At 42.1% G+C, this 24015-nt stretch overlaps 1 protein-coding gene across 1 annotated transcript; it reads right to left on the reverse strand.

Moving 5' to 3' along the window:
* Positions 1 to 9713: 9713 nt before the first annotated feature.
* Positions 9714 to 23322, reverse strand: ALDOB (aldolase, fructose-bisphosphate B). The gene is made up of 9 exons (XM_081236602.1): positions 23218 to 23322; positions 18377 to 18498; positions 17370 to 17581; positions 16293 to 16347; positions 15188 to 15348; positions 14210 to 14293; positions 13162 to 13336; positions 12558 to 12757; positions 9714 to 10244 (listed from the first exon to the last, which is right to left on the reverse strand). The coding sequence occupies exons 2-9, from the start codon at positions 18486 to 18488 to the stop codon at positions 10149 to 10151; spliced, it is 1095 nt and encodes a 364-aa protein (XP_081092728.1). The 5' UTR covers positions 18489 to 18498; positions 23218 to 23322; the 3' UTR covers positions 9714 to 10148.
* Positions 23323 to 24015: the final 693 nt, after the last annotated feature.

Genomic DNA, 24015 nt, shown 5'->3' on the forward strand with positions numbered 1-24015 from the left:
ATTTTACAAGAAAAAGATAGAAATGTGTGGAGGACTTTAGAGAGGGATATGAAGTGCCTAGAAGATGAGGGAAGGAGAAAGTTAAGTCTTTCAAGAGGAAATAATGCCTAAGATGAGACTAAAAGACATGTACCAGGAAAGATGAATACTGTCTGAAGAGACGAAGTTGTGAGAGGATCTGGTAGCTAGCTACAGAGTGAACTGATTGTTTGGTGATGGGAATGTGGCAGGAGGTAAGGTGCCCATAAACAAGAGTTGTAGTGCTCAAGAGATAGGACTTGATTTCTCCTGAAATCCTGTGGTAATGTTTTCCTTGTAGGTAAGTGTGGTGTGTATAAGAAAAGGATGCATTTTAAGAATATAGCTCAGTGAATTTCCACAACTAAACCTCTATATAACTGGTACCCAGCTTAAATATTACTGGTACCCCAGATTCTTCCCTTACGTACCTTTCCAAATACTACACACACAACACACATCTTGTGGTGCCTCCATTTTAACTCAAGAGACAATGTGGAAGTGAATAGGAGGGAAAAAATTGGCTCTTGACCTTTTTAAGATCTGGGGATCTTAACCTCAGGAAGTTGCACAAAGTAAGCATTCAAGGGCCTGTGGTTTCCGTGTTAACTTCAAGAGTCTCTTAAGAGTAGTACTACTGAGAGACTGTGGTGTCTTTAAGGCAGTGGGAATGAAAGGAGATGAACTTGAGAAATACAGAGTAAGACCTGATTGCTAATTGGATGAGGAAGGTGAAAAAGAGTAAAGATTCAAGGTGGGTTTGGGTGGTTGGTATTCTTACTAAAAGGGTGGGGGAGGAGAGTGCACCTGGTATGGAGTAAGGAATTAATTACTAAAGTTTTTGAGCATGTAATGTTTGGCTTATCTGTGAGAGACATGTCTGAAGATAATTGGAGATGTGGACATGGTGCACAGGGACGATCTAGGTTAGAAATTGATTTAGGAATCCACCAGTGTTTAGAACTGAACACAGAACTGAACACAGAACTGAATTTTAGAACACAGAACTGAATTAAGTAAGATTTAAGGAAAGAATAAAGCAAGAAAAGAAATCCAGAGATGGAATCCTGAGGTCCACTCTTGTTTAGTGGATGGGCAAGATTCAAAGGAGACAGAGAGGAACAGCCAGAAGTATCAAAAACCCAGTACATAGTGATAACTAGGAAAGTGACCTAGAAGAGTGCTGCAGAGACATCAAAGAAAGGTTGAAGAGTGTCCTTTAGATTGGATTATTAGAAAGTCATTAATGAGTACTCTAAGAACAGCTTCTGAAATTGGGAAGGGCCAGTTTTCAGGGGCTTAAATAGTGTCTGAAGAGTGTAGATCATCAATTCTCAAATACTATCAATTCATGGTGAAAAGTTTACTATTCTACATTCAAATGGTAAAAACAAGGACAATAGAGTAGCTTTGTAAAAAAAGCTAAATTGAGGGCTTCCCTGGTGGCGCAGTGGTTGGGAATCCGCCTGCCAATGCAGGGGACACGGGTTCGTGCCCCGGTCCGGGAAGATCCCACATGCCGTGGAGCGGCTGGGCCCGTGAGCCATGGCGGCTGAGCCTGCGCGTCCAGAGCCTCTGCTCCACAATGGGAGAGGCCACAACAGTGAGAGGCCTGCACACCACAAAAAAAAAAAAAAAAAAAAAAAAAAAAGCTAAATTGATTCAAGAACTTAATCTTTTTCTGAAATAATGCCCCCCTTTTAAAATAAAAAAGTCCTTTCATGAAATAATAGTAATTTTGGCCTGTTGAATGTATGTCTTTAGTTAAAAAAAATGGCAATCCTTTTTTGATTATTCGTCTTAATTTTACTGGTCTGTAAAGGGAATAAAAAGTAGATTGTGAATATGAGGAGGGATATAGATCAAGATTAAAGAGAAAAAGTATTTTTCCATTCTGAATAGATAGCCAGTTGAGGGAGAAGTTGAAGATAAAGGAGAGCAGATGGAAACTGATTGAGTTATTAGATAAGCAAAAATGAATTTTAGCACTAATGGAAGGATATACTAGGAAGGCTTTCTTCCTCCCATTTGGGAGAAAAGGAAAGAGGACAGATTTAGTGTCTGGGGGAAGGGGAAGAAATAGAATACACTTGAGATGACCCATTTCCAAAAAATAGTCAAATTCATGTTTTGAGAGTCAGGGAAGGAGAGGGGTGGCCACCATGAGGAGTAGAGTTGGGAGCCTTGTCAATAGTAAAAGTCTGGAGGAGCAATTAGGGACAGTGGAAGAGAGAACCAAACAAAAACTCGGGGAGGGCTTGTGGGATTTTGTTTAGGGCCCCACTAAAGTAAAAGGCTGAACTTTTAATGGCATTACTCAAATTCCTTATGTGAATTAACACATGGAACAATTTTGAAAGAAAATTAGGGTTAAAGTAGATGAAGCAAAATATTAATTAGTATATGTTTTGGGGTTCTCCGGAGAAACAGAACCAATAAACCAATAGGATGGATGGATGGATAGATAGATAGATAGATAGATAGTAAGAATTGGCTCATGTGATTATGCAGTACAAGAAGTCCCATGGTATGCTGTTCATAAGCTGGAAAACTGAAAGCCAATGATGTAATTCAATCTGAGTCCAAAGGAGCTTAAGAACCAGGAGCGTTGATGTCCAAGGACAGAAGATGCATGCCCCACTTGGGCAGAGAACAAATTTGACCTCATTCATTTTTGATTCAGACCTCAACAAATTGGATAATGCACATCAGCATGGTTGAGGGCAATCTTCTTTACTCAGTCTAAGGACTTAAATACAAATCTCTTTCAGAAACACCCTCAACAGACACACCCCAAAACAATGTTTCACCGACATCCCTTAGTCTAGTGGAGTTGAAACATAAAATTAGCCATCACAGTAGGTAACAGTTTAAAATGAGCAGGTGGAGAGGGTGTGGAGAAAAGGGAACCCTCTTGCACTGCTGGTGGGAATGTAAACTGAAACAGCCACTGTGGAGAACAGTATGGAGGTTCCTTAAAAGACTTAAAATAGAACTACCATATGACCCAGCAATCCCACTACTGGGCATATACCCTGAGAAAACCATAATTCAAAAGGACACATGTATCCCAATGTTCATTGCAGCACTATTTATAATAGCCAGGTCATGGAAACCACCTAAATGTCCAACAACAGATGAATGGCTAAAGAAGATGTACATACATACAATGTAATGTTACTCAACCATAAGAAGGAATGAAACTGGGTCATTTGTAGAGATATGGATGGGCCTAGAGTCTGTCATACAGAGTGAAGTAAGCCAGAAAGAGAAAAACAAACATCATATATTAACACATTTATGTGGAATCTAGAAAAATTGTACAGATGAACCTATTTGCAGGGCAGGAATAGAGATGTAGACGTAGAGAACGGACATGTGGACACGGGGGGAAAGGGAGGGTGGGATGAAATGGGAGATTAGGACTGACCTATCTGCACTACCATGCGTAAAATAAATAGCTAGTGGAAACACACTATAAAGCACAGGAAGCTCAGCTTGATGCTCTGTGATGACCTAGATGGGTGGGATGTGGAGTGGGGGGTGGGAGGGAGGTCCAAGAGGGAGGGGATATAGGTATACATATAGCTGATTCACTTCATTGTATGGCAGAAACTAACACAACATTGTAAAGCAATTATACTCCAATAAAAGAAAAATAAATAAATAAAATGAGCAGGTGAGGGAATTCCCTGGTGGTCCAGTGGTTAGGACTCGGTGCTTTTACTGCTGTGGGACTGGGTTCAATCCCTGGTTGGGGAACTAAGATCCTGCAAGCCACGCAGCACGGCCAAAGTAAATAAATAAATAAAATGAACAAGTGAAAGGAGTCTTTGGTGGCAAAAAAAAAAAAAAGAAATTACTGTAATACTCCATTTCTCTGTAATTTTGATGAGTGAGGCCTTTCACTTTCATCTTCCTAAAGGAGGATGTCATCAGCAAATCTAGGGGCATAAACAGCACACCCAGTTGAGCATATTTTCTTGCAGAGTACATTTCAACTTAAAAAAAAAAACCTAGTTCAGATATTCCAATCATTTTTTGAAGTTATTGTTCCTAACTTGTATTGGTTATCCTTCTTTCTCCACCTCCTTCAAAAATGTTTTGTGGCCTTGGGTATGGTAGGGATGAGTTGATTGGTTCTTTTCTGTTTTTGTTTTTGTTTTTGGCTGCGCTGGGTCTGTTGCTGCACGTGGGCTTTCTCTAGTTGCAGCGAGCGGGGGCTACTCTTGGTTGTGGTGCGCGGGCTTCTCATTGCAGTGGCTTCTCTTGTTGTGGAGCACGGGCTCTAGGCACATGGGCTTCAGTAGTTGTGGCTCACAGGCTGAGTTGCTCCGTGGCATGTGGGATCTTCCCGGACCAGGGATTGAAACTGTGTCCCCTGCACTGGCAGACGGATTGTTAACCACTGTGCCACCAGGGAAGTCTGCGGGTTTCTTTTTAATTAAGGCCATCTCTATAACCTTGACGCACGGACAAATAGAAAAAGGCCAGATACATTTACTTTACTGCACAAATGGTACAAGTCCAATTGACTTGTATTTTTTAAAATATCTGCTAGGTACTATGTTAATAGTATAGGTATTATTAGTTGCATAGTTGCATCCAGCAGTCCTTTATTCTCTTCACTGGGGAGTGAATAGCAAGTCATATGTATTCCATAACATAAAGACTGGGTGTAAAAAAATCACCCAGCTTTCCAAGACACATAGTTTAGATACATTTTGCACAAATAACACATAGTTCATATCTTTGCCTGTGCTATTTCCAGTCCAGGAGCCATGTTCTCAAGAACATACTTCTGATGTCAGTCCAATGACTAAGATAAACCTCTATATCACATGACAGTCATTGTGTCCCTGGATCCAAGAACTGCACTCTGACTTCTTTGGCCTGTAAATTCCCCCAGGGTAAAACCAGGGCAGGACAAGGAAAAGTTGGAAGTTTCTGCATAAAGATGCCTTGACCTTGGATATCATAAGAGAGAAGGGTAGAATTCTCTGACACCTGAGACCTCGGGCTACAGCTTAACCCTGGTTGTTGTGAACTGCTGGAAGAACTAGTGCTATGGTTAGAAGATGCTCTATATTTCACTGTGCCAGCATACTCAAAGGGCTGAGTCTATGCATGTATGTAAGCCTCTTTTTGAGAATCAGATGTAAAAGAATTTTCGAATTTTCATTTGTCTCAGTGCTTGCCTCTCAAGTTCCAGTGTAACAGAGACTTATTGGGATGCTAAATAGCTATGCTACGTAAGGAGGGTTTGGGGGTGTTGTTTTCCCCAATCTAAAGATGTCACATCCACTCACTGGCTTCCACCACCAAGAGGCTAGGCCCTATGTTGAATTGCTATTACGCGCACTTAGCTGGCTTCCAGTTTCCTCCCAATCTTCTACATTCTAAAAACTAATTTTCAGCAATACCCTTCTATTATGTTATTCCCTGCTCAAAATTATTCACAGGTCCCTATTTCTCATTACTTCAAGGCAAAACTTTTCATAAAATCCCTGTCCTACCTACCCTCCCACTCTACCACTCCACTTGGCCTCACCATTTTAACCTAATTTCCCCAAAATACACAATCTGAACTCTAGTCAGGACACAGTTTTCATCTTCACTTCCACTCAAATGCCTGTGCCATTCTTCAAGAGCCAACTGACAGAGAAAAATAAAATATTTATTCATGACTTATATATCTGGCACTTTGCATAAACTATTGCTAACCTCACAGCAACCCTATTTTATAGATGGGAAAACTGAGACTCAAGATCCCAAGATCATATAACTAGCAATAAACTGTCTGCAATTCATCCCACCTCCTTTGATTTCAGCACCTTGCCTATGCCACTGTAATTTAGCACATTGTTGTATACGATTTTGTTTCTTAACTGTATCCTTGCCTTGCTCATCACAGTAGTAAGCATACAAGGACCATGTAGTATCTTTACAGCACCAAGCATACAGTAGTGCAAAATGAATACTTGCCGACTGATTTTATATATGTCTACATATACTGACACCCAGTACTGAGTGTTAGACTATTTCAGGAGCCTTAGGACAGAGTATGTTACAGCTAGAAAACCATATATAAGTAATGAAATAAGAGCTGTAACTGACTGTCGAGCTTTGCCATTACTCCTGTCTCAATTCATCCTCTCTAGAAAATAGGCTTAGAGAATTGGTAGCATTACGTGAGCCCTCAGGGCTCTACTGAGCATGGATAGTTCATCTGTTACTCTAGAAGCATGGCAGATATTGTTCTAAGGACAGGTTCACAATTTTTTAAAATTTAATTTAATTTTTTTATACAGCAGGTGGTTCATAACTCTTTATCCAAGAGCTTTGAGGGTATATGTGTTTTGGAAATCTGTATCTTTCATATTTTAGAGAGCAAATATATGTTTATGCTATACATTGTATAACTCCCTCTATAGTATCTGAGTCAGCATCTAAGATCAGACACACCTCTGCTTTCCATCAAGTGGAATCAAGATGACAGCCTCGAGTCAGGGTTTGCCACCAAATAATTTGCTGCAAATTTTTGAGAAAATTTTTGGTTTTTACAGCTTTTTGGATTTCAGAATTGTGGACAAGGGATTTTGAACATGTAATTGAGATGTACTGATTCATTTAATCTCTCAATAACTTGCGATACTATTATTTTGGAGTTGAAGAAACTGAACCACAGAAAGGTTGTATAAGGTGTCCAAGGTCACATGGCTAGGAAGCAGCAAAGCCAGCGTTTGAACCTAGACTGACTCCAAAACGTGTGCTTTTCACCTCCAAGAGTACTGCCTCCCCAGAGCACTTTGCAAATCACACTAGCCTAAGTCTCACCTACTGTTTATGTGACCTTGAACAACTGCCCTAGCACACTGAATGCCAGTTTCCTCCATTGCTGCTGTGAGTGAAATGTAGATGTCAGCTAGAGTCTTTTACCCCAGGACAGCTAGACCAGATAGTCTCGAAGTCCCATTCCTGATTTGCCTAAAGCCTGCTCCAAGATTTCTGCAAGTTTTAGAGGCTTATATTCTCATCGTCACAGTTGGCTTCTGCTTCTGCTAAATCAATTCACATTATGAATCATTATGAGTCATCTCAGCATCTTGTTTTTGTAAAGGACGATGTGGACTCATATGTGAAGCTCAGCTCTCCCTCTCAAGACAAGTATGTTTAGACGGTTGATATTTCTCCCGTTCTCAAGTCTTTTAGTCACTTCCCCACAATTCCACATTGCCCTAGCTTCTCCCTGCCTTCTCTTTCCCCTCCTTTCTCATTTCTTCCTTTCTCCTCACTCATTTTCCTGCCCCTTCCCTCCCTTCTCTCCCTCTTCCTTTTCAGAGCAAAACCAAATTCCTTTTTTATTTCTCCCAGCATTTAGTAATTTTTTCTTGGCCTCGGCTTTTGCTCCTTATGCCTTCAAGGTATCATCTTCTCCCAGTGAATTACCGAAGTGTTTTCTCACACAAAGGCAGTTCCTTTTCTAAGAGATCCTTCCCTTTTGTCACCCTGTGATGTCCAACCTAAATGTCACCTCCTCCCTTTCTGCAGCCAGCCACACTGACAGACTCTCCTCTACACTTCCCAACCCCCAGTCAATGGCATGTGTGTTTCTGGCTTAGCTACTCAAACTTAATTGTCTGGTATGCAAATACCATGGCTACCCTAAAGCTGAAACTTCTTTTAATTACTTTCAGTGCCTACTACCAGGTTTTATTTTTAGTAGGTGTTCAATAACTACTAGAATAAATCTGACAGTGTACCAAAGGCTAGGACGCAACTAATATATTCACTCAGTGATCACACAGTTAATAGGAAGTGCAGTCTGTAACACTTGTCTTCATATTACCATGAGTGAAGGAAATTACTGGGGTTGAGGTTTCAAAGACAACTGTAGTGCTTTAGTCAGGAAAATATATCAGATGATAGCCAGGGAAAATGCATTATATAAATCCGCACGCTGAGTGAAATGTAATTCAGCCTTGACCAAAAGACATAAATAGCTCAGCCTTGATTATAAATTCATACCCAACCCATAAATGAGAATCTGAGAGGTTTCTTTACAACTTAGGGTCAGTGATGCTGAATAAGCTCTAGATAAAAATTTTCTGGCAGAAAAGCTTTGTCACACCAGGTGTTACAGCATTTAGGACAGCTTAGCAGATCAACTACTTGCTGACTGAGTGGATGAATACAAAAAGAAATGTAAAAGACCTATAGCACTGGTAACAGAGGTATTGAACACTGCCTGTTGCCCTGCCCTTACCTTCCCCCTTGGCCATGTGTCCACTACAGGAGAAAGAGACCGGAATTCTAATCTCTCAACTCTATCCTAAACCCCTAAATATATGACCATCAGCAATTAATTTAATTTTTCTAGGCTTGGTTTTATCATCTGTAAAATGAAAGCCTTGGGTTAAATAACCTCTAAGGTAGGTCTGAATTGCTTATATGAATATATAGTAGTTGTTTTTAGAAAAGTAATACAGATACATGGAAATAAACACTCAAACATTGTAAAAGGGGGCTTCCCTGGTGGCGCAGTGGTTGAGAGTCCGCCTGCCGATGTAGGGGACACGGGTTCATGCCCCGGTCCGGGAAGATCCCACATGCTGTGGAGCGGCTGGGCCCGTGAGCCATGGCTGCTGAGCCTGCGCGTCCGGAGCCTGTGCTCCACAAAGGGAGAGGCCACAACAGTGAGAGGCCCGTGTACCGCAAAAAAAAAAAAAAAAAAAAAAATTGTAAAAGCATGTATGTAAAAATCTTCCCTGTGCCCCATTTCCAGGTCTTTTTCTTCAGAAGTCCTTTTGAACGAATTCTGCTTTATTATTCTAAATCATATGCTTATGCCTCTACCTCCTAATTTATTTACTCTAAATAATACCATTTATCTTTGTACTCAAGACAAAGAATTTACTACCTTCTCCTATATTTTAATTATAGGTATGAATATTTTAATGATTTTTATCCATTTCCCTTGTTACTTTAATAGACTTTAAAGCACTGGGTTTTTTTTTTCAAAGCACTATTTCTTAATCCATGAATTTCAAGTAGTATCCTGACTCCCCACTAAGTAAATTAGTGTTCCCTTTGCTTTCCTTCACTTCTCCTCCCCCTGAATTTCCCACCTCCTGTCATTTAATTACTTTTTTTCCCACCAAAATCATTACTTTTATATTGTCCAAAGTTATAAGGTTTAAATTCTCTCTTGTAACTATGGTGGTCTTTAATGCTTTTTCTATAGGCTAATTCTGAAAACTGGAAGTCAATAAGGTATAATTATGTGAATATTTCTTACTGCGAAACTAGGTAGTGTGCTTGGATGTGCAGAGGAAGATGCAGTGCTATGTCACCAACCTGGGCCACTTGAAGAGGAATGCTCCAAGCATCAAAGTCACAGTGATTCTTTTATTACACTCTATATGTTGCTTGAAATCATTTGACATTGTAGCTTGCTTCACATTATGAATAGCTTTCATTTCTAAATACCCTCAAACTTGAAGTCTAGCTTGGTAGTTCTCAAACTTGGCTGGAGTGTGGCCTGAGTATCTGGGTTTTTAAATTTTGGTTATTCCAATGAGTAGCCAAGGTCGAGGATCCTGACCACTAATATCAGTCGCGTCTGTGGAGTCAAAGGTAATGAAATATATTGAGCCCTTTGAAAGCAAGAGCAGAAAGTAAAACCTGATACAAACTGAAGGTTTGTAAAACATTTTATTTCTTTTTTGGTTGTAGCTGTCTCCTTCATAACCTACCACTGCTAGGACTGTTTAATAAGACACAATTCTCTGCACTCAGCTTATGAGGTGTCTCATTTGGTTATTTGGATGGAGAGTTGATACTGTTTTAAAGTTTATTCTTTTCTTTGATGGATACTGTGGGCCATGCGGAGCTGGAAGTGTTGTAAGGAAATCACTGTGTGAAATTTCATCAGATCCTTGATATTCAGACTTAGGTTTCAATAACTGATTTTTTTCCTTGTGTCTAAGAACTTAACATACATTGTGTTTCCAGTAGTTCCAACCTAATTTTGTCTAATTTCCAGGGTCAGTCGAAAGGTTGTTGTTTCCCTTCTGCCCTCCTACCAAGACACCTAGAAGCGCCAGAGCCTGGCTGGTCGGCCTCAGATTCTAGTAGGTATAGCAGGCTGTGAAGAGCGACTGGGTAGAAGCAGCACCAGAAGAGCCCGTGTGAACATACTGTCCTTTGGCTGCCTGGCAGTTAGCCTAAAAAACAAGTGTGATAGAGGAGACCGAGTTAGAGCAACCCTCTGCTTGACCCTCTTTGCTTCTCATTTGAAATCAGCTTCACCTTCATGTGAATTTTCTCTGTACAGTGATTTTGCTAAATATTGCTGCTGATACCATTCCTTTCCTTCTATAATGTTACTTCCTTTTTTTATCCCAGTTTTCTGAGCATTTCTCAGGCAAGCCTGAGGTTTGTGTTACTGAGAAGGTTTCTTTTTAGTACTAACAATATTGCAACAACAGTACTAGAAATTCAAGTTAAGAAACTTCTCACTCATATAGTGATAAGGAAATAGAAATTTCAGTCCCAATTTGGGAACCTTGGAATAGTTGAAATATTCTGCTAGAAAACTGACCAGACATAAGGTCAAGCATCAAGCAGATGCAGCTAAAGCTTTACTATAAGAAAAAAAAATTTTTAATACATTTTCCATTTTCTACCTATATTTGTCCATAAGAATATATAATTTTTATGTAGTTATCATAATATCATTTGATACCCTGTGTAAATTCCAACTGAAGGTGAGTTAAGAATTATGAAACCTGTAATAATACTCAAATGCCACTTAGCAGTACCCTGTCTTCAAGTCACTGTTGCTATTGTCCGATCTCTCCAGGACTTATTTCTACATCTACAGTGATTTTCAAAGTTAGGTTTCATAGACTTAAGCACTTGTTAGAAATGGAAATTCTCTAGCTTGACCCCAGAGCTTCTGAATCAGAAACTCTGTCGCTGGGTCCAGCCACCTGCGTTTTAACATACCCTTCAGGTGATTCGGATGCATGCTCAAGTTTGAGAACTGCAGCTCTAGATGATAAACTCAGCATCCCTTCTTCTGTGTGGATGACCCTTTTGAGCCTTACTTTCATAATCCCTCCATCCTATTAGCTATATTAGCTTCCCCCTCATCAGCCACACACCAGCACAGCCATATCCATCATCATAAGATAAAGCACTACTGTAAAATCTCACACCTCTCTTATGCCCCTGAGATGATTTTTTTAGCTTCTCTGTACCCTTCCTTTCCTTTAGTGCCTCATCATCAAACTTCTGGCTACACCTGATTCCTTGCCCAGTCTCCTCTGTCATCAGCAAGCTGAATAAGGCTGTCACTCAAATTTTGGTACTGTTTCATCTCCCTGTTAAACTTGGATTCTTCAACCCTGCTCTTTCCCATTTAGGTTGATCTGAATCTTGCTACAGGCATAAGAGAGCTATTAGGGACATTCAGGATCTAAGTTAATGTACCACAAACTATCATTTCAGCTGCATCTTGCTTGATGCTTGGCCATAACCTCTGGTCAATTTCCTAGCAACTACTTCAACAGCTATTCCAAGTTCCCCACTGTAAAGACTGAAATCTCCATACCCTTATCATTCTCAACAGATGCCCTCACCTGTAATCAGTGATCAACCATTGCATCTCTCCACCTCTACAGACCTGATTCCAAACCCATTCTGTTTCTTCTTTCCTCTCTCTCCCTTCTTTCTAAGACCTACTCCGCCACCCATATTTAATATTTAGTCTCATGCAGTACTGTTTCCTCTAAGTCCTTGTCCTCTTCTAATCTTTAATCTCCCCTCTGGCTCCTTCTGCTTTACAGTTAAACATGACAATGTCTCCTATCTGGCTCAACTCTAAGCTCCCTGAAGGCAGTGGCTGTGTCTGCTTTGTTCACCCCCGTGCTTGGCTCCTAGTAGGTATTCAGAAAGCAATGTTAGTAGCTAAATAAGCCCCTTTTTTGTCCTCATTGTTCCTGGTAACCTTTCTGTGTCTTTTCCTGACAAGCGTCATGAATGGGCACCTTTCCTTTATTGAACCTGTTTTGTTGAGGGTCACTGATATGCCCCTCAATGACAGTATCAGTCTTTTCTCTGCCTTATTTTTTAACCTCTTTGTAGCGTATTGTTATTGACCCCTTGAAACTTCATTCTGTTTGTTCCCAGAATCCTTGGTTCATCTTAATATATTATTGCTGCTTGTCTTGGTGGCTTCTCCTCTTCATCTTCCCAAAATGAAACGTGCCCCAGGTTCATTCCTTGGCCCTCTCATCTTCCCTCTAAAGTGCCTCTGTGGAAACCATCCTTCAATCTACCATCATCAACCATACTACCAGTGCAGATAATTCAAAACTCTCTGCAGCCTTAACCGTCCTACTCAGCTCTAATGCCACATTTGAAAATGCGTGGTAGACAACTCTCTGGAGATACCTTCGTGGCCTGAAGAAAGCAATGCAAGCAGGCCCCAAGTCTCCACTTGATCAAGTAGGTAAGAGGTAGTAGCATCTTACCAGGGCCCGCTTCATAAAAGCCTCCTGGGTTGCCTTCTTGTTTGCAGCCTTGCCACCCCAGGCAGCCAGTGCACTGGCCTGCAGGGCCCGTCCATAAGAGAAACTTAGTTTCCAGGGCTTTTGTAGAGGGCAAAGGTTGATAGCATTGAGGTTGAGAGTAGCATCCTCTTCACTCATGCCACCAGACAAAAAGCAGATGCCTGGAAGGAGAGAAGCCAGTCCCAGTATGTACCCTGCTTGAAAAAGCAAGCAAGGAGCCTGAAAGAAATGTAATGTCTCAATCTTTCCTCCAATTGATTTGCATGGGACTAGGTTGGAGAAATTAGTTTGCCTTTGCTGAAGCTAGTTGGACTAAGGAGGGAAGGGCTTTAGTAAATAAGAGGGCAGTGAAATGTTGAGGAAATCAATGGATTGTGTGCATTTGGACAGACTCAGCATAGGTGGTATCACGGAGTTCGAGAGGGAAGTGCTGGCTGCATGTGAGATATCAGAGGTCTGTTTCATGGCTAGAAGCAGACTACTGCTGGACAAATGCAAATGCTTATGGCACTCCTTCAAAGAATAAGGACTAATACCTCAAGTTAGAGAAGAAAGAAAACCTTACCAGGAACAGCTGCAGGAACAGTACGGTAGAGAGCTGTGACAGTGGCCATTGCCACCTGCTCTGGAGTATACTTCTTGGTGGAGGCATGTCCAGCAGTCACCATGTTGGGCTTCAACAGGGTGCCCTCCAAGTAAACATGATGGTCATTCAGGGCCTTGTAGACAGCAGCCAGGACCTGAAGGACAAGAGGCCCAAATAGGTGAAACCTAGAGCCAGCCGCAGTTACCTGACCTTGACACTTCTACACTGCAGGGACGCAGGGTGAAGGAATTCCCGTATGTTACTTGGCCAAAGCTTCCCAACTAGCCCCTAGGCTAAGTCAGGGTAATGCCTGCAAACCATAGCCACTGAGCACAGCCAAGTTGGCCTGTCCCTGCTGCCCCTCCCCTAACTGCTCACCGCATGGACTACCAGCATGGCTCTGCTTCCTAGAGGCCCTTCACTCCTTCCCTCCCATTACTCCCTTTGGTCAGTCAAACCTGACTTAACTTAGTTAGTTGGGGACATGTAAACTGGCCTCCATTCTCCATCCCCATAGAAGCTGAGTGATCATAAAAATAAACATTTTAGAGACACAAGTGCTTTCAGATCTCATTTCAGTCCACCTCATTTTGCAAGTAGAGAAACTGAGGACTCTCTTACTTTCTTACAGATACATTGTGGCTAATTTAGAAAGTCACATGTGAAAAAATTACCTTCTAATTATATTGTCTCATGGGAGCCTCAGCTTATTTTAAAGTTTCTTAGTTTAAACATAAATGGAAGTGAGGTCCAAAAAGATAATATGACTTGCACCAGGTCCCACAGCTGGGAACATGGATGCTCAAACCCTAATCTTGGTAATGCAGATCCTGTGCTTTTTCATGAGGAGTGTACCATGTGCCCAAAAAAGTACAAGGTTTGATAATACCTCTTTACCTTCTGAATGCTACACAGTGATTCTAACTGTAGAATACCTCATATATAATAGCTGATATATGTTAAGTAAAAACTGTTGTTTAAAACAGATTTTTCAACTGGCATTGGGACCTTTATATTTAAGACTTACCTTCTCAGTAACATACTGGCAGTGTTCCATGTCATGGTCTCCATCAGCAATTACCTCTGGTTCAACAATGGGTACTAGCCCATTCTAAAAAGGAAAAAGGAGTGGACAGAATGAAGCTCTGTTCACTAGGATCCTTTCTTTAAGAAGATATTTAACAGTTGTAATTGGTACAAGGTTGAAGCTCTTATGGAGATATACCATATAGGTGACTTAAAGGCAATGAAATTTAATGGGATGTCTAGTAAGCATTTGTGGCTTAGCCAAAAAAGAACAGTGAGGGGAAAAAGTTTTCCTGGAAATGGGGTAAAATAAATTCAATTTATTTTCTTAATTTCTATATCTTATTCTAGAGACTAATCTAGCTAAATCAGAACCTAGCTGCCACCCTTTTGGGGCCGTCAAGCTTAAATCACCAATAAAGATGCCTCTGGTATGAGTTAACTAAGGAATTCAAGCAGAGTTTACAATTCTGACTGGGAAGCTCCAGGTACCCAGAACTCAGGTAACCTCAGCATAGCACCTGCACAAGCAAACCAGACTTAACCTGGATCCCAGAGACACTTCAACATATGTTGGAAACTTTAGCATCAAGCTACCATCCTCCAAGAAATTATCTGAATTGGGACCAGATCAAAGCTGTCACCCTTGAGCTGGGGACTTAAGAGGACCATGTCCTTGGACACGGTGGAGCATAGACAAGCAGATGCCCTGCCCTCAAGAGCCTATGCTTTTAAGACTCAGCTTACAGTGCTTTGGTAGAGGGCTACACTTGATGGCATTTGCCTTTTGGACTCATAGTTGACTTGTGGAACCAAATCTTACCCTACTACACCTAGTACAAGCAGTGAAAAATGCCATCAGGATATACTGGTGAGAGAAAAGGAGGGGGATCGTGTGTGGTTACAGTAAAATTAGAAAGACAGGCTTTGAAGAAAGCTTTCACTTCCTGTATTTTAGCCCAAGGGGAAGGAAAAGCACCTGCTGACAGATGCTGGCATAGCGGGCCAGGGTGTTGGCATTTTCCTGGATAGCAAGGTGGGACGGACACTGGTTGCCAATCTTCAGCACAGCACGCCACTTCCCAAAGTTAGCACCATCTTTCTTATACTGAGCACAGCGTTCAGAAAGGCCATCAAGCCCTGCAAGTCACGAGAGAGAAAGGCTTCTTTGCACCCCTGACCCCTGGGGCTGCTGATAAAGTGAAGTTCACCCTTGGCTTAGCTTTCAGTCATACAGCTTGAGGACCCAAGACATCCAGGCAAAGAAACATTACATCCAGCAAAGAAATAAACATCCCAGTACTGAGCCAAAAGACCTGGGTTAATAAATATGGTTTTGATATATAATACATATTGGATAAGAAGAATAAAGGGAACTAATATTTATTTAGCACTTACTTTGCTCCAACACATGATTCTAGGCATTTTGCACACCTTATCTCATTTAATAATCATAACAAACCTAATAGTTGTTATACTGTTTATGACCTAATAGTCATATTACACAACCTTCATAGTTGTATATTCATTTTACAGATTTGGAAACTGAGGCTCTGAGAAGTAAAGTAACTTCACCAAGTTTGACAGAGCTGGGATTCAAATTCTGCTTAGCTAATCCAATGCTATGGTTTATACTTGTCTACTTGGGCAGTGATGTACCTTGCAAAATTATCTAAGCAGTAAGTGAGGGAAGCAGCATTCAAACCCAAGCATATCTGGTCCCACAGCTTGGACTCTTTCCTCTCTACTGCTGCTAGATTTTTCTAAAATAATATTCCCAAGTATAAAATATCTTCTCTGTGCAAGACACTGTGATAAGCACTCTATGTGCATTGGCTAATTTAATCCCCACAACTATTCTGCAAAGTAGATATTGTTATCCCATTTTAACTGAAACTCAGAACATTTAAGTGACTAGCCTGAGGGCACACAGTTACTAAATAGAGGAGCTGGGTCTGAAGCACAGGTGTGTGGCTCTAAAACCAGTGTGATAATTCATATTTTGTTTTCCCTCAATCACTTCTTTGCTTCCTTCATTTCTGGCATATACTGGCATGATTCATATCAGTGGGCAATGTCCTTACCTTGAATGGTAGTTTCCTTGTTTGTTCCTGCAAGGGGAGCACCTCCTTGGTCTAACTGTGAATATAAATAATTAACAAGTAATTAGCAGGTGTCAGGTATCCCAGTAAAACACAAGCAGAGCCCCTGGTACTACATATTAGTTCTCATCTTTCACAAACCAAGGAGTTGAATTAGGAAGGTATTGTATATTAGGCATTGAGGGGACACAACTCAGTCCACAGCAGAAGGGAAGTTACCTGGAAAGAACCAATGTAAGACTGTCAACCCTAAGAGGAGGGAAAGTGTAGAAAGCACAGGGCTGGAGCCTGGAAAGTAAGAAGTAATCTCATAGTACCTGAGATGCAGAGGTGCCATATAAGAGCCACTTCCTTTAAATTATTCATTCATTTATTCAAGAGACATTTATTGAGCACTGTACATGCCAAGCCCTATGCTATTACAGGAGATAAGAAGAATAAGGATGCAGCCTCTACCCTCAGCATAACAGAGGCTAAGGTCATGAGCCCAAGAGGTAGACAGTCTGGGCCTGAACTGGCTCCAAAAATTTTGCCTTGCTGTGGGCAAATTATACTACTTGTAATTCTGTTTTCTAACCTCATCTCTCAAATAGGGATAATAACTGAGTTTACTTCCAGAGGTTGTGAGGAGGAGTAAATGAGTGCTTGGAGTTGTAAGCACTTGACAAATATTAACGATCACTCGAGTTCACGTCGTTTTGGAAGACCCAGTTACAATAGAACAGTAAGTGTTTTAACAGTAACAGCTATCATGAACTAAATAATAAGGGTGTGACAGGAACTGTTTTACAAACTTATTTCATCCTTATAAGAACCTGATGAGGAAGGTACTATTATTCCCATTTTAGAAATGAAAAAAATTGAGACACAAAGAGATTAAGTACCTTGTAGAAAAATGGTTGAAGGAAGAGGGTACTGGAAAGGTCTAGAAGAGCATCTGGTTCTCAGTGGGAAGGTGATGATGGAAAGGAGAAGAGCAATTAGATGATGAGAGTGGCCCTGACCCAGCCACTGTGTTGGGAGTGGGCCTGTGGTAAGGTGGGAGCGAGATGTATTCACCTTGATTCCCACCACGATCCCTTTTTCCTTGAGGATGTCTCTGAACAGCTTTCCCTGGCTGTCCTTCTGGTAGAGGGTCTCATGGAAAAGGATCACGCCCCCGATGCTCTGGCTGATGGAATCGTCCACGGTGAAGAGCATTTCGCGGAACTGCCGGCGGTTCTCTTCAGTGTTCTCCACCTTGATCCTCTGCAGGCGGCTCCCCATGGTGCCTGTGTGGGCGAGTAAAGGCAGCATAGGAGCAAGCCAGGGCTTCCCTGCCGCCCTCCTCCATGCCAGCTAGCGACCCTCACCAGGATGGACAGCAACACTCTCTTTTTTATTCAGATCATCAAAGCTCCTGCCTCGTTTTTTGTCTCCCCAGGGAAAGACTGTTGTTGCTGTCAGGATGCTGATGAGGAAGTGCGTGGGCTGGTCGTGTCAGGGTCAGGGTGGAAGCTACCATAGGGTCCAAGTGGGGCTGCACGGCCCTCAGGCCTCTCTGGTCCAGCCCGGATCTGACTGGATACACAGACAGTGGAAGGAGGGGTAGGGCAGGCTCTTGGCCTCTCTGGCTTCTATAATTTTATGGTGGGCCATGCAGGCCACCACAGCTCTCCCGTGTGCCATCCTGAGCTGCTCTCAGTCACAAGCGCTGCCCTGTTCCTGATGTGGACGTTTCCCTGCTCTCACTGCCCTTCCCTGGCTGACTTTACACTGACTTCTCATTAGCGGCAGAGGTCTCATCCTGCTTACTAAGCTCCTGGCCTTGCTACAGCTTGGACTCAAATGATCCCTGGCAAGGGGGTCTTAAAATGGAGGGCTTGAGACTGTTTGCTTGGTCTTCAGAAATCTGCCTTCTGGAATGACAAGACGCAAAAGGTCTATGCTTACTGAGTCTTCTGCTCCCACTCCTGTGTATATAAACCTTTACTTCCTCTGAGAGGAAAGAGAATATGATTATCGAGTTGCCTTTGCTAAGTGTAGAATCAAGAGTATGGTTGTTGTGTGATGTTTCTTGCACTCACCTACAGACTCATCTGCAGCCAGGATCCCCTTCCCACTGGCAACAATGCGCTGGGCAATTTCTGAGAGCTCCTTCTTCTGTTCTGAAGTGAGGGCTGGAAATTGGTAGGCCATGGTGACAGGTCTGGAAAAGAGTGCAGGAGAGTTAGTTGTGAACAGAACGGTGGGTCGCTCAAATGGACTCATGACCAAGACAGTAAGTGTGCAGAAAAGCTCCATAGGCCCCTCTGACATTTCTGGCCCATTTCCACAACTGGCTAAACAAATGAGGTCTATTCTGTTTTGGGTTTTTCCCCCTTAAGCCTAAGTAGTTCCAATTAGCCATAATGGATGAAGGTGGGATGACAAATTTCATGGTGATCCTGAAAAGAATGCCTTTCAGAAAACTTTTGGGATCACTGATCCTGAGACCAAACCAGCTAATGAGTATCCACTTAAATCTGACAAATAGAGGGCATGGCAGTAATTGACTATCTCTTTATTCTATGGATTCCTGGTACCATCAGGGGTTGGATGGCTTGAGGCCAGGACAGTGAGGCTTTCAGCCTCTGCGGCCATTCCTCACTTTGCTCTGTTAGCCTGTAGTCCCCCCAGAGTATTCTCTAGGCAGCAAGCTTGAGAGGAGAAACCACTATTTGCCCTTGAATTTAACCTCCCTTCAACTTTGAGACATAGAGGGTGGGATGTGTCTTTTTCTTATATTCAACCACCTATGAGACCGTTTGGGGCAGATGCAGAGGATTTTCCCTAAGCATCTTTGGGCTGGAGATTCCCATTAGCTCTAAGGATGCCAACGTCATATGTTGATTCCTGCTCCAGTAATTCGCAGCTTCACTGCTTTAGCAAGGAGAGACTGGCTCAAAGATCCCCTACCCAAGCAAGCTCTTAGCAGTGGTCATCTGAAGGGGATCATTGCTCCTGTTCGGCTGCCACTTTGGGCTAGTCTTGAAAATGCAAGCTCACAGGACTCTTATCTTGGATGTAGAAAGAATGGTTTTGCATAGGTTGGATTATCAAAGAAAAAAAAAATGGTAGTAAAGATTACCTTGAGCAATTTCCTATCCAACCCTGTGGCCTCCTCCTTTCCCCAGTCTCCTCTCCCCTCATACACTCATACACAGGGTAGATGCCCTGTGTCTGCTTTCTACTTTCTGGAAGCCAAGGGACACCTCAGTTTTCTTTCGATCCATTCGACAATGAGGTAACCAGGACAGGTATTATCTTCATTAATTAATGAACAAGCTAAGACTCCAAGAAGTTAACTGACTTGTCCAAGGTCCCAGCTAGGATGAGGCAGAGTCCCCCACCCAGTTCTCCTTCTCATGGCAAATTGATTTCTTCACATTTTCTGTATCCCTTCAAGGCAGGCTCTCAGAATTCTGTCCCTTGATATGAGAAGTCAATGGTTACTGAACTAATTCCTGAGACAGTATGACTAATGGCGCTCTTACTGTGGCTACTCAAACTTCAATACTTAACCCCCAGGAATGGAACCACGATGCTGTCATTGGGGTACCAGGACAGGTTAGTGGGCAATGATTTCTAAAGAAGATGATTTTCCAAGGCCCTTCACATCCCAGCCAACTGAAGACAGTATTTCTTCTGTTTATATATTAATTCCTAAATTGTAGTCAGGGACTGTTAGCTTTGGACCTGACTACCAGATCTTCATGGCAGATAAAAGCCAACCTGAGGTTGGTAACCTTCAGGCCAAAGTACAAATTTTCTCTCAGTTTAGATATTTGCACAAAGGAATTGACAACTACCAAAAAAATAATGATGTTTCCTTAATGAAACAAAAGGAAAACATAGCCCAATAATAGCAAATGATCATTTATTGCCAAGCACTCTGCTAATCGCTTTACATGCACTATAAAATTTATTCCTCACAATAATCTCAAAAGGTAGTCAGACTTCCCCCTTCCCCCACCCTGTGCCATATAATAGATAAGGAAAGAATATAAGACAGTTTAATTATTTGTCCAAGGACAAATAGCTAATAAGGCACAAAGTTGGGATAAAGGGCAGTACTAGTACTCCCTCTTTCAAGTGAAGAGTGAGACTGGTGAAAGGAATTGGCCTTTGGATGACTCTAATGTCCTTGATGACACCCCCAGAGTACCCAAAATCCTTGGGCTGTGGATCATTATCCCCACATCACATTACCAGTTCATAAATATCTGACACGTTCACATAGAAGTAGATCAGACAGACCTGGGCTCAAGGGCCAGCTCTGCCTCCTCTTCACTGGGATCATGGGCAAAGTGGTAACTTCTCTGAGTCTTAGCTTACTATGGAGTAAATGGCTATAATATCTGCTCTGGTTGTCTCACTGCCAAATGGATCACATGTAACCTGTGAGCACCCTGCTCATTGTAGTTGCTCAGAATATATGTGTTAAATCGCATGATAAACATGAAGATGCTTTATAATGCATTATGAAGATGTCAGGTATCAGTATCTCTCTTTTTTAATTTAAAAAAGTAATTGCCTAAGGGACTTCCATATTTCTGTTTACTACCAAGCTATTTTCTTCAGTCTGAGTGTGCTGACTCAACCAGAAAAGAAAAACAGAGAAAAGGTCAAACTGAACAAATACTGTTTATGAGAAGTTAAACTTCTACAGGGGGGTTAAAGTTCTGTACCACATCAGCACAAATGCTGTTTTCCTGTTAATCATAAAACAGGGTCACAGGCCACTGTTCACCACTGGAAGAGAGGAGGCCAGCTGGAAGTGGGCAATGATAGAGAATGATTTCTGTGCCCCTAAGCCTCTGTTTACTGAGGTCTCAAGCCAACTTTTTAAAAAGTGTGACAGGAAGTTGTTCACATTATATGATTAAGTAAAAAAATAAAGCAAGTTTCAGAAAAGTATGCAATACATAATATCACCCTTTTTTAATTAAAAAAATGGAATACACACATACTGTTCACGGGTCTATATAAGCAGATAATAACCACACTGAGGTTACTCCTGGGGAATGAAACAGGGTGGGGTGACTCACAGTTCACTTTATGGATTTTTTGTAATGTTTGATTTCTCAGTGAGTAAGTTTATATATTACATTATTTACTATACATAATATATTAAGAGGTAATATTGATATATATGCAAATCTGGGAGAAGGTTGCGAGTACAAACATATATGAATAGAGGGCAACCACAGAAAAACAGAGCTACAAGTGATCTCAGAGATATCTGTATCAACCCTGCTAACTTTAGAGATAAAGAAATTGAGGCCCAGGAAGAATATGTCTGATGCCCCATCTAAGTTGTGATGTTTCAGGACTGTAAATCACATGCTACTACTGGCTTATGACTTGGAATTCTTTTCCCAATCCTTCTTTAGCAGAATAACAGATAAAATCCTATAGTATAATTCTTTCTGCCTTCTTTGAAGAGGTTCTGTGAAAATATAATAATTTGTAAAATACCAATATTTAACTCCTGGAGAAATATAAGGGAGTAGAAAATCCATTTGCTTCTCCATGTACAAGGCAGATAGATTTTCAAGAAGACGTGAAGGGCTTCCCTGGTGGCGCAGTGGTTGGGAGTCCGCCTGCCGATGCAGGGGACACGGGTTCGTGCCCCGGTCTGGGAAGATCCCACATGCCGCAGAGCGGCTAGGCCCGTGAGCCATGGCTGCTGAGCCTGCGCATCCGGAGCCTGTGCTCTGCAAGGGGAGAGGCCACAACAGTGAGAGGCCCGCCTACCGAAAAAAAAAAAAAAAAAAAAAAAAAAAAGAAGATGTGAAGGGCTTATTCACTGAAAGCCCATGATTGTCAGGCACTGCATGCAGCACTTTTTTATAGACAGATGCAGGAAGATGCCCACAGCTTCGTTACGTACCTGATGCCACAGTGGTAAGTACAGTGAGATGCTCTAGAACAGCCTGATCCTTGGAGCCTTTGAACACACATGAAGCAGCTCAGAAAGAAACCTGAGTGTTGCTCTTTCCTCTAAACTGGCACCTAAGCCAAAGGAACTCCTAGGTTTACAGCGACTATACTCCATTCCCTGCCCCAGCACCTCAGGTCTAGTCTGGGCCTGGGTTGTCTGCAGATGAGCCTTGGCTAAAGTGATGGTGGCAGCAGCGCTAGAGTCCCTGCTGGATCCATATTAGCTAACGGAACCCTAAGTAACTATGTAAAGAAAAGTTTACTTTAAAAGGCAACATATCCTCACCTATTCTTCAGATAGTAAAACAAATGTACCAAAATATATCAGCAGCTTTTGATTCCAAATATCTGAAGCTGTAGGATCTTCAGAGTAGGAAATGTTATAGAAAGTACCAAACAAGGGAAAGGTTTGACAATTCATAATCAAAGGACGATTATACTCTGTGATGCCTGTTCCATTTTCTCGTTTTGAGCAGTGGGTGAAGACGAAGGGCAAAACAGGCCAAGTGTTCATTTCTGTGACAAAGAAACTTCAGTGCTAGTACGAGTAGGTGTGGGAAGAGAATGAAGAAAATGGCATAAGGCGATAGATATGTAAATAAGTCATCGGAATAAGCAGTTGTGATGGAGGGAGTAGAAATGAACAGGAATCTCAAACACTGAGTAGAACCCAACCAAACAGGAGTATTCAAAGCCTCAGAAGAGCCCTCCTACAGGTAACACTGGTAACTGGCATCAATCCTGAGCATTGGAAACCACTCAAAGAGCCAGGGGAGCTAAGGAGAAAAACAATCATTTCAGCAGATCACCACGTTTTCAGCCACCATCACATTTTTCCTGAAAACAAAAGCAAACAAACTTTCCCCTCGCCAGGCTTAGCGCTATCCTTAACCCCTGACTCCCTGGTGCAGTCCTGAGAGACAAAGGAAGTTATTTTACTTACAGTTTGAGAGAGGAGAGTCCTCTTAGATCTATCAGAAGCTGTGGATGAGGCAGCAGCTGCCAAATAGGATGAATCTTCAGGAACACACAGTTTTTATAGACTTCTCACCCAAGGGTTTTTTTTGTTTGTTTTGTTTTTTGTTTTAACTTTTATCCTCCCCTTCCCACCTTGGCCTGGTAGAGAGGTGTTTAACCAATAACTCTGATTGGCTCATAAACAGCCAATCCTTCTCATCATGCTCACACACTCTCTGTACTCACAGAATGTTAAAGCTATAAGGGACATCTGGAGACCTTGTAGTTCTCAATCCAGACTCTTCATTTTACAGGTGAGGAAACGGAGACACAGAGGATTAGGATCAGTAACGCAGTGAGTGGATGACTGGGCTCTGGAGTCCACCAAGGAAAACTGGGAAGCACGTTAGCTTAGCTCCAGCACTTACTACACACATTACCTTGGTCGAGTTTATTTCATTTCTCTGAGCCTGAGTTTCCTCCTCTGTAAAGTGGGATCTGAATTTCACAAGAGCATTAAGTGAATTTATAAAGTACCTGCATATAGGAGGCATTCAAAGATCCTTCCCAGTTCCCCCAAACCAAGCTGGGCTCCCTGAGGTTTTTTTTTTTTTTTTTTTTTTTTGCAGTACGTGGGCCTCTCACTGCTGTGGCATCTCCCGCTGCGGAGCACAGGCTCCAGATGCGCAGGCTCAGCGGCCATGGCTCACGGGCCCAGCCGCTCCGCGGCATGTGGGATCCTCCCGGACCGGGGCACGAACCCATGTCCCCTGCATCGGCAGGC

The sequence above is a fragment of the Mesoplodon bidens genome, assembly GCF_964165515.1.
Source record: "Mesoplodon bidens genome assembly, chromosome: 6".
Lineage (NCBI taxonomy): Eukaryota > Metazoa > Chordata > Mammalia > Artiodactyla > Ziphiidae > Mesoplodon > Mesoplodon bidens.